Source organism: Spermophilus citellus (genome assembly GCF_964194105.1).
Source record: "Spermophilus citellus genome assembly, chromosome: 18".
NCBI classification, from domain to species: Eukaryota; Metazoa; Chordata; class Mammalia; order Rodentia; family Sciuridae; genus Spermophilus; species Spermophilus citellus.
In genome coordinates, this window is record NC_138200.1 from 61705057 (window position 1) to 61716755 (window position 11699).

The following is an 11699-nucleotide window of genomic DNA, read 5'->3' on the forward strand; positions in this document are numbered from 1 at the left end:
CAGCTCCTGGGCTTTCCCTACCATCCCTCGCTGCCACCCAATTTGCAAAAACACCCATATCTTTCCTCCTCCTCCATTTCCCTCGAGGACAAAAGATGCGGTATTGATTCCTGCTCAGTGGAGGTGAGCAAGGGCCTCTCTCTCCCTTCGCAAGGTGAGCACAGAGGGTTTGTTAATGGAAAACTACAGGGAGTGGGGACTGTCTCTTCCCTGGCTCTGCGGGAGAGTCGAGCTGGATCTGTACACGATGACGCCCAAGCTGGCTCTGCTCCCTACAGATCTAGCTTTGCCGCATTCTTCAAGGGCTCCGGAGAGTTCCCTGTGCCATCAAATTAAGTTTGGAAACTTCAATAAACAAGTCCCGAAGGAAGCTGTCAATTAATGCATTTACACTGAAGTATCATACTTGGGCAAAACATCTTCAAACACCAGCGCTGTTTCCCAGCCATTAAAAAGTGTGCGAGCTGCTTGGTTTCCATAGATACCAGAGGTAATAGCCTCCTTCCTCTCATTGAAGAGTGAGGATTGTTTGGTATCTTTATTTCTTTTTTACCTTTGTCTTTCTTACTTTTCCCCCTCCATCCCTATTTATGAAAACTAAAGATAACCAAATTGAAACCTGGCGCTATAATTGGTGGGAGGAAGACAGCTTGATTCGCAGGCTCGGGTGATTTCAGTTGCGCTCACCTCCTTATTATCTCATGACTTCCACAAAGAGTGCTGGTATGTGGAAGAGGGAGATGGAGAATTCTCAATTGCTCAGAATATGTTTCCCCCGTCCAACAGACTCCGACTCAAAAGGGGACTGACTCTTCGTGGTCTGTTGAAGAGCAACTGAATTCTGGCGGAGTGTGCAGAGGAGATTGGCAAACTATGGCCTGTCACTGCCTATTTTTGTAAATAAAATTTTATTGGGACCCATCCCTGTGCCTTCATGCACATTGTCAATGGCTTTTTGCAACAGTGGCAGGGTCGTGCAGTGCCTGCAGAGCCTAAATGACTTCAACCCTGCCAGAAAATGCATATTGATCCTCTGTATGTAGGAAGGAATCGGGGTCTGTGACTTTAGGCAAGTACCTAGTCTTGATGTGACTCAGTTTCTGCACCTTTGAAATGGGAAGGACCCTTTCACAGGGTTTTTGCACTATGGTTAGATGTAGGAAGGGGACAAGAGAGATTATTTTCACTGGAGATAGTTTGACTAGCAGGGTGCAGTAGGGCGCACCTGTAATCCCAGTGGCCTGGGAGGCTGAGGCAGGAGGATCACGAGTTCAAAGCCAGCATTAGCAACTTGGAGAGGCCCTGAGCAACTTAGTGAGACCCTGTCTCAAAATAAAAAATAAAAAGGACTGGGGATGTTTAGTGCCTCTGGGTTCAATCCCTGATACTCAAAAAAAAAAAAAAAAAATCTTGGACTAGAAAAATCTAAAGAAGCCCATCTGAGGCTTCTGAAAGTTTTCTTTTTTTCAAAAATCCAAGGAAAGCATGTAAAAACCCAAGCCACGTAGCTCAGCTATGGTCTCTGGGCCTGCAGTATGCTCAGGGTCTCTAAGCTGTGAGGTGACAACCTGGGAGGGACTCCATTCTGCAAGGAGAAGGCAAACAAAAGAAGCCACAATCATCTAGGAAGAAATCTTTAATTTCTATTCAGCTTTAAAGAGTTTGAGAGAGCCCCCCCCCTTAACAAACCAGTTCAAGTACATGCCTTCAGATTATAAAAGTACCTGAAATTGCCTAGAATATCAACATGCATAGCTTGTTAGTATTTACATATATTTACATAGGGAAACAAGAGAAAGATCTACAGTTATTTACAGTCTACAGAGGGGAAGAGAAAGGCAGCCTAATTGTATTTCCTAAAATACAGTACATGAGTAGTCAGCACATGCATATGGAGATAATATTTGCATGATAGAATGCAATTTTTTTTTAAAAAAAAGACATACCTTTGTAACTTTCTATGCTAAGGTATTGCATAATCAAGGTAATTTTTTTGTTGTTTGTTTGTTTTGTTTCTAGTCTATTTGCATCAAGTTCTTTAAAATGCTCACTAATACCCAGGCAGAATTATTTACCCTGGCAATTAAAGCAACAGCACACACGATCATTTCCTACTAACTAGCAACAAGCTGCTGGTGAATGAAATATCTATTGTTTCTCATTACCCACCGACCACTGTGAAGAGCTCTCTCGGTGTAAAGGCAGTGCCTAAGCTATCACCATTAATTATGGAAGTAATATAAATGAGACACTCTCCACAGTATGTTCTAAATGAAATATTAACAAGGCCAGCGTCTTTGAGCCTGAGAAATGATCTGTTCCGGTGAGCTCTCTATGAAAATGCACATACCTAACCAAGACAGGCCCCACTTGACATGGCAGGGCTAGACATCAGGGCCGGCCCCTGAGGTCTGAATACTGCAGAGTGTATCCTCTTAATTCATTTTGGGAAGACAGAGTCAAGAGTTAATTCCTTAGCATGAGGTATCCCCATCAGGGACCCTGTGTGTCCCTCCCCCAACGCCTTTTCATAACTATGTTGTAGAATATATATGTGGCCTAAGCATAATGGAACCATCAACCTTAAAATCTAAACAAACAGTGTGTTTGGGGTTTGCCCTGAAATCCTGGCTGCTCACAAAACGTTCAGTTCTTGGTTTTCTTAATGAACTACTGTGGCAGGCAGACCGAGTGGGGTCGTTCCATGCAGAAAGGAAGGGGAAACTGTTTGCTTTACTGGTAGTATGGACATATTCCTTGTACCACTATGTGAGAACTAAACCCATTAATTCTGCCTGGCAACAATTTCACAGGCTTATTTCAATATACATGGCGAATACAGAGGCATACATTTATGTACAGAATACAGAGAGAGCTATAAAACAGAGGTTAAAGTCGAGTTAAAAAATGTAAAATGCTTCAAATTAACACAAGCTAAATATCTTCTTTTATCTCTGACAAACACTCGTCGGTCCTTCAGCATAGAGGTGGCCCAGATGGGAAATTGCAGTGACAGGCCATCCGATTTGTCCCATGTGGAAGGAAGATGTTACCAGGAAGATGGTGGTCAACGTCTTCTGTTCAGCCAATGCAAACGAAGCTGTTGAAAAATGGATACCCCAGAGCAGTTTCCCATCCCAGCAAGAGAACTTCCCATTCAAGGAGAGACTGAACCTAGAGCGACGTGGGTACGGGGTGACGTCAGCAGGGAATGCCCGGGGAATTCTCTCATGGATGGAAGGCACCGTCAACAGTCCACGATCTTATTTCTGAAGAGAATCCCTCAGGTCCCATCAGTCCAGGAACACCTATGGCAGGCATAAACTCACTCCCGAGGGTCGCACTGAGCCCACTCCTTCCTTCCCGCATTAAAGTAACCCCACCCCTTCCCAACAAGCCTGTCTCCGGTCTCAGAAAAAGGGAAGAGTTCTCATTATTGAACCTCCATTCTTTAAGACACGAATCCATTATGGAGTCCTTGGAACATTTATGGTGAAAATCCTGGCACATGGGGAAGGTATGAAAAGGGCCTCACTTATTTCAAGGAAACATCTAGAACAATCCATGGACTTGAAAGCAGAGCCCTGGCAGCCCGCCCAGGTCTCTCTGTCCACAGGACAGCTGAAGTGGAGAGCTGCCCCTGCCCCCCACCCCCACTCTAGAGCAAACGTGGTTTTGGAGTCCTTGGGTGGTTGGGATTGCCTGTCTATTCCTCCCCCCAGTTTAAAGCTAAGGAAGACAATTATATTCTTTGGTCTTTAAAGAATTCTTTTCAGTGTTCCTGCTGGAACCCGCTGGTCTTGTGTCTCTTAGAGGAGGGATAGCAACTCTCTTGGGGACTTTTCAGCTCACCCTGCCCTAAGCCAGCCTCTGCACACGCCTCAGAGATGGAGCTAGAAAAGCATGTGTTTGGTCAGGGACCTGATTGGGTTTAGGGGTGTCTTATTTGGGGTGCCTGTTTTACTGCACACTGGAAAGTCCTCACCCCCCACCCGCCCGGTCAGCATGAGCTTCTCTCTGAGCTTACGGCTGCCATTTGAGCTTTCTCCTGCTCCACCTGGCTCAGTGTGTCCTCTGCACGTCTGGCCGTGGTCTGTGCTTGGACCAATCGCATTCACTAATAGATTGGTGCGGCCTATTGCTTGGCTGTCCCTCAGAGCCACTGCCATTAAACCCTGGCCACAGACTGTGTCTTCAGTGTCACCTGGGGAATGGCATTCTGCACCTTGGTGGGGAGAGTCGACTGAAAGGGAACCGGAGACTGTCGACACTTGTCAGCCTGTTTTTAGCAAAGAAACACAGGCCCTCGTGTTAAAGTGGGCGTTTTGCCTTCGGTGGGGCGCAGACGCTCCGTGTGGCCTAAACAGCTTCTCCAAAACACTCTCTCACACTTTCAAAGCCCGAAAACAAATATCTGTGCTCCTGATGTTCAGTTTTTCCACATGAGAAGCGGAGTGCAAGCCCGTCTGTAAGAAAATGCTCAGAACAGCCTATAAGTTAGCAAAGCTCCTGAGGGCTTATGAAGAAAGTGGAATTTCAGTATTCACAGGGAGTATTTGCATGCGTCTCAGCCTGTATTGTCCAAGGCCTCTGTCAGATTCAACTGTTAGAAATTGGTAGAAATTAATTTGTTGGAGACCTGTTGGGGTGGGGCAGGGTGGACTGCACCTTTTCCCTGCAAATCTGACGGAGCGTGTTAGAGCGTGGTCCTATGAAAGGTCACAGAGATGACTTAGTTTTCACGGATTTTGATGGTTATGCATTGAAAAATTCTATCGCACTGAGGAGTAAGTTCCTTAGCTTGGTAAATCAAGTACCTGGAGGTGGCATTTAAAATCAGATGACCTCTTTATTAAGGTTCGTTTGCTATGGAATCATCCAAAGGGACGCTGAGTCTTCGTTTTTGTTAATCCAAATGGATATAATTTCAATTTAGTTCACTGGCTAAATCAACAATCGAAAATCTCCTTTGAACATTTCTCAGGTGAACACACAGACAAATCAACACATGGAGGCCACGTCTGGGATCACTCTGGCCAAATGTGACCTGCCTGAGAGTCGAATGGGAGACAAGAGGAAATGGGCAGATGGGCAACATGGCAATATCTGTGCCATTTATTTGGGAAGGGAGACTCCTGTACCAACTCCTATGGATTCTGGAGTTAGTTGGTATCTGTGTGGCTTTGGACAATGGCTCTGGTCTCTGGTGCTTCTCTGTCAATGGGGATGCTAGCGGTTCCTGGCTCGCTGAGAGAGTGTGAGGGTTAGAATATGATTCTTACAAGCTTCTTTGGGGAGGCCTGGCAAATGGTAACTTCTCTTTAAGTGCCAGTCATTGTGACCTGGTGAAAGGTCCCCATTGGCTGGAACTCACTGGAAAGCAGAACAGAGTTTGGGGGGCGGAGTCCTCTCCAGGGTAGAAGTCTGTTCTCTTCTTCTCCCTCCCCTGGTTTTGGCAGATGTTGGCCTGTTTGCTGATTAGCGCTTCTTCCAAACTGCCTTGTGCAATTCCATTACGCAAGGCTGCCACAGAGGAAGAGGGCACCGATTGTTTCGGTCCCTGTCATCAGAGAGGCCGTGTGCGCCATTCCTGTGCAAACTGCGCTGCTTGTGTGAACTGGTGGAACATGTGGCTGATGTGTCCACTGCAGAGAGGGTTCTTGGGCAGTGGGTGGGGAACACACCGTCTCTTGGAGGGGGCTGCTGTCGTCGCCTTTCAGATCAATCTGATGCCAGGTAGTTTGCAGGAGCAGCTCTGCCCCAAGCACCAAGGTGTCTGCAGGTGAACTCCACAGCCCACCTTGCACCTGTTTGTGGAAGCGTCACTGGCAGCAGGGGAAGGAAGGAAAGGGAGTCATGGCAGCCATTTATTCCATCCCTTCCCTGACCCATCCCTGATGAAACATCACCCTGCCTGGGGTATTCAAGCCCCTGGACTCGATGGCTGGCTCTGCTTTTGGGGAGTGTGTGCTCTGGCTAACAGACCCCCCAGGAGTAATCAGGAAAGCTGTGAGGTTTGAAGGCCCCTGTCTTTCCTTTTTGCTACATTGGCTCACTTCAGATCACCTCTTTGTCCCAGGAGTTCAACTCTGACCACTGCCCTCCTTCCCTGACCCTGGGTTCCAAGCCGGATCAGCTACGGTGCCTTGTTCCCTTTCATGACTCTACTTTTTGTGTACATTGATGAATTCAGCCTCTGCCGTGCAATGTCCTGGCATCGATAGGTTGTGATAAAGCAATCTTAGAATGTCCCCTGCTCTTGCCATCATTGAACATGTGGATACGCCATGAATCTGTGTTTATTTTAAAATACATTCCATAGTTACATCTACTTGAAGACAGGAATCTATCCTTTCTTTTAAATAAGCATGCATATTAAAGCAGAGAAACCTGAAAACTAATCATTAATTGTAACTTGTGTCCTTATCAGAATGTAAGTATTTTACCAGAGTCCTGGCCAATGCATTACACATGTCAATATGCGGAATTTTTTTTTTCCTTTACAACGTATTGTTTATCAGAAACCTCTGTACTTTTCCTTTAGAGGAGTCAATATTCATTTATATTCTGTGCTGACAGCTACAAATTGATGACTAGCGGTTATCAAATAAATGTTGATGAAAAGAGGCTACTTAACATTTTCATCCCAACATGGGTTCTGGAAGGATGGATAATTTAGATCTCAGGGCCTCCGCTACAAACACACAGCAACTGCTTCCTAAATCCCACCTTTCTCTAGTGGAAGATTGCACCTCAAACCTGACAAATGACTTCTGAAAGAGAAAGATGCACCCTTATTACAAGGATGCTCTTAGCTTAATCCTGAACAAGAATCCTAGGTAATTTTACATACACTAGAAAGATGGATGGCACAGTTCTCCTCTGGAAGCTCACAAATGTTTGACTAGATCAGAAATGGCGTTCAGGCATGATTGAAGATTCTGCTGGGTTTCCCAGAAATTATCAGTCCCGTGTCAACACCCTGCCTCATTGCCATTGCAGGGGACGGAGGTGCTGCTTCCCCGAAGGTCCCGTGATCAGCAGCTGCTTGCAACCTACTGATAAATTGTTCTCAAAAAAAAATCACTTAGGGGAACCCACAGCTGCAGCCAGTGTTTATATGTCAAGGTGTTATTATTTTATCACAGTGAATCAGTAGCAATGGTGACAGATATTTTACACCAGCGTTGTTAACATTACTTCCTTTATACAGCTCTTTCATCTTTTCTGAATTATGTAGCGATGCCCCCAAAAGTGGCGTGAAAGTCATTTGATGGTGATTAAAGTGCTTCTTTAAATTTTTTTTATCAGTTTAAAAACGTTTCATCTTGTATCAGCAGTGCCAACTTGTTTACTAATGAGATCTCACTAACGTGGCTCAGTCTCATGCTGATGATACGCAGACCAAAAAGCTGATGAGCGAAAAACAAGAACTTGTTATTAAACTGTCGTCACATCTGATCGTAGAAAGATGTCACTCAGAGGTTGCCCTTAGGATAGCTGGAAAGAGAATTCCCCAAGAAGCCCATGGAGTAGCGGGCATGGGGCCAACAGATATTGTCCAGCATGGCAGGACCATGCAAAATCAGAGGGAGACTTTGCCAAACGTATTCAGCTGATATTTGGAGAAGGTGATCTTGCTTTCAGGGGCCCTCCTGTGCTGTTTCTCAAAGCCAGAGCCACTGGCAATGAAGTTTAGATTATATACCACTCTAAACCTGGTGACAGGGGACCAAAGCCAACTCTTGATAAGAAACAAAACAAAAAAAAATGGGCTTTCTGAAAGTCATGGTTTTGGGCATAGTAGCCAAATGTCGGCTCACACAAAACGAGGCCAGTGGCCATGCTTGCATATTCCATGCAGGGTAGGTGCATGTCCCTGCTCTCCAAAGTGACTACAAAGTTTCTTTGCAGAAACAGCAGTCCATCAAGGCCAGAGGGCAACACGAGACGATATTAGATGCGCAGAGTGGCAAAATACAACCTTGAATGTGTGGATACGCCATGGGTTTGAAAGGGTTCTTCTTTGCTTTCCCAGTTGGCCTCCTGGGTCTTTTCTCAGGACCGAGGGACCTGTGGAAGGCCAGTCTGTGGTGATGCACCAACACTGATATCATGACCTCTCAGGGGTTGGGGACAAGGGGCTAGACCTCAGTGTGAACTGACTGCATTCTCACCCACTTGGAAGTCAATGGCAAACCACCTGACCGTGCCCCGGTGGGTTTTGCAGCTACCAAGTGAAATGGGAACCCAAGACAGACTACCCTCAATTGCTGCAAACACCATTTCCACGCGAACTCTCCTGGAAACCAGGGAGGAGGATGTTTGGCTTAGTTATCTGGGTGAACCTTGTAGTCCCCACTTCTTCTTTTCTGTCCCTTTCTGTCCCTGTTCCAGCTTGGGGTGCAGGGTAGACCACTGGAAGGTCTTCAGGTAAATGTGGCAGGTGCTAAGCTAGGGGTCATTGAGACTAATAATTCATCAAAGGGAAATTTGGATGACCCAAACTCACTTCCATTAGACTCTGGCCACACAAGTGAGTTGGGGGGATAAACTGCAGAAGCCAAGGCGTGAACAGGCTGTTTGGGGAGTGGGCACAGTGAGGGGGCTGGGGAGGAAACAAACCAGTGACTGTTCAAGTCCTGTCGGCTCAAATTCCAGACTAACGGAACTTGTCCCGTGGAACTGAGCCAAAGCTTGTGTCTCACACTTGACACCTGTCCCACAATCTAGTCACTGGGCTGCATTCAACCGTTCCATGGTCGGTCCAATTCAAAGGTGATCACTGACCCTGGCCTTGAAGTCAAAACAAAACACACACACCCATCAACAAAACAAGTCTGCTTTATACCACTTTCCTAAAATCATAACACCTGGAGGTCCTGGTTCTTAGCATGGCCCTGGCCCCTGGTGATTCTGAGTACGATCACAGCAAATGCAAACCAAATCACCATTTAGGCAGATGCCCCTCTGAGAAGCAACCTGCTTTTACACTGTGTAGGGGCAGAAAAATGATGACCTCTGGGTGACTGGGGATATTCATTTCCCCCACAATCAAACACCCCTCATGTTTTCCTCAAGGCACCCGGTCTGCAGTTACCTGTTCGGGTCCTCTTTGGCAACCCCCTCCCCATCAGCTGATAATTAGTTGATGCAGCAATGGCCGCGATACGCATAAATAATCATAAGGTGCCAGGTAAACTGTATTGGTTTTAAATTAGAGCCATGCGTATCGTGTCTTCCCATGAGCAGCAGCCTATTATTTTTAATTATGGCCTGCAAAGCAAAGTGATTTCTTGCCCTCTTTACAGCATCCTGGCAGTATTCTGTCAGTCGAGATGACGTGGTGCCCCATCAGTGCACATATCCCCAGCCACAGCCCCAACTGTCACATGCCAGGCGATGGAGAGTGATCAATGGCATTCACTGCAACTTGCCTTTTGAAGTGCGCCAGAAGGAAATACACCCCCTTAGCCACTGTCCCGTTGTAAATCCAGGACAAATATGGCATTTAGGAACAGTTTTTTTTTTTTTTGGACAAATTAACGTGTGTCTGTGTGGGCACGTGTGCGGAGCATGTCTCTGTGTGTTCTAAACATTCTAACAGCATAGCAGACTCTTCCCCAGCAGCACCATGGGCAAAGAATAAAGGACTGATCTGCCTCTAGCCCCACTCAGGTTTTCTATCTGATGGGCTGTAATTAAGAGTGAATAGTCCAGACAGAAAGTTCTAGAAAGATCTAGGTGTCAAATTACATTACACATTGGGAAGCCGAGGGTCGATGAATGTGTGCCTGTGTGTTAGGAAGGATTCTGTCTTTTCTCTTCGCAGAAGAGGCACCTGGCAGGACATATTGACAAGTGTCTTTATTTTCGAAGCTTCTTCCTGTCGGAGGGGTGGAAAGTCACACAAGCTTTCCAAGTGGAGTTTGTGAACTTGTCTTCCCTTGACGGTCATGGGCTTCGAACTCAGTACCCTTGACCATGTGACACCCAACTCGGGTGACCCAGGCAGAAGGAGACTGGCTGGTCCCTAGTCAGAAGGACATCTCCCTCCACTTACACATTCTCTTTCTTTTTTTTTTTTTTCCATCTTTGATTCCAGCAACAGGGAGCTGCCACCACGGTGTACTGCGCAGCCGCTCCGGAGCTGGAGGGCCTGGGAGGGATGTACTTCAACAACTGCTGCCGCTGCCTGCCCTCACCAGAAGCCCAGAGCGAAGACACGGCCCGGGCGCTGTGGGCGCTCAGCGAGAGGCTGGTCCAGGAACGTGTCGGCGGGCAGTCCAGCTAGGAGCTGGGGCGACGATGGCTCCCACGTCCCTGCACCTGAGCAGCACCACGGGCCAATGCAGGCCCCTCCTACTTAGCATCTTGGGGGCTTCCACTCCCCTCCAGCGCAGATCCACAAAAGAAGCAATTGCAACAGAGCGAAAAATGTTAAGCACCAAGGGGAAGCAGGGAATCGAAGGGTCAAGGAACGATGTCGCTTTTCTGGGATTAGGGTGGGTGTGGGTCCCTTGCTTTCTGGTGGTGGCCTGATGGGAGGGGAAAGCTTGATGGGTGTGCAGTTCTTTCCCTCACTGTAGAAGCATAGCAACTCACTCTCAGTTTTGGAACAGCCTGGTGTGTCCCCTTATCCCACACGGCCACCACCATGGCCATCATTATAGTCAGAGGCTGGCTTTCTCCTGCTTAGGGAAGAACAAGCAAATGCCCATCCTTTCATGCTGCAGAAACCCAGGAAACAGTTATTCATTCCACCAAGTCTGAGACAGTTTGACAACTTCCTGGAGAGAATCTCAGAACCTGGGTCTAGCCATCTGAAATGGGGACACCCAGAGACACAGTGCAGTGGGCGGGGCTAGCGGGCAGAAGTGTGCTGGTCCTCCACTCCCTTGCCAAAGCTATCCAAAAAATTCTTTAGAGATTATAACCCATTTTGCAAATCATTCCTTACCTACCTAATGGGCAAGATGGGAGGCAGCGTGTCCTCAGGGGTACATGGAATATTCTTGGGGTGGGGAGTAAAAATACTTCCCTCATTCTTCCCTGGAAGGTTCCAGAATAGCCCAGTGGCTGGGTTTCCCGCCTGCTGCTGCTTCCTCCTGTTCCTCCCATCCCATGCTTAATAAAAGAGCATGCTTGGCTATTTCACCTGAAGTTCGTTTAAAGTTTCTTTAAAAGTCCCTATCGTCTCTTTAAAAGTCTGTGTCAGTTTTTTTTTTGTTTGTTTTTTGAATTTTTTTTTTTTTTAGAAAAGAAATCCAGAGGAAAAATAAAGCGCTTCTGTAGACGCCAGGAAAACACCATTCTTGCTTCTTCTCTGAGTTCGAGTTGTGTTTTGTGCTTTGTGGCTGTTCATGGGCCAAGTTGTCTCACGCGGTTAGCATGCCAGCGTTGTATTTTCTGTTAGAGAAAGAAAGAAAAAGAAAAGTGACTACCGTTTGATTTCACCTGAAGAGTTCTTTATTACTTACGCAGGGTTACTGCAGCCAGCCCTGGGAGCTTGGCTTCCCGGTAGTCACCCAGCTCGTAGTGATGGAGTGTCTAACCAAGGAGGTCAGCCAGGGACTCTTCTCTTTCCATTGACCTGCCACACCCTTAAGACGTCCCCTAGGTCTCAGAGACCAAGTCTTCCTACATCCTCAATCCACCCGACAGTCATCTTGAGCTAGATTCTGGGAATTCAGAGTTTA

At 46.9% G+C, this 11699-nt stretch overlaps 1 protein-coding gene across 1 annotated transcript in view; it reads left to right on the forward strand.

Moving 5' to 3' along the window:
• Window positions 1-11402, forward strand: part of WWOX (WW domain containing oxidoreductase) — a gene marked incomplete at both ends in the record, with an annotated part of 882099 nt that extends 870697 nt beyond the window's left edge. Inside the window, one exon of the mRNA XM_081274220.1 lies at window positions 10106-11402. Coding sequence (XP_081130346.1) covers window positions 10106-10294 — 189 coding nt within the window. The remainder of the gene's footprint in view (window positions 1-10105) is intronic.
• Window positions 11403-11699: the final 297 nt, after the last annotated feature.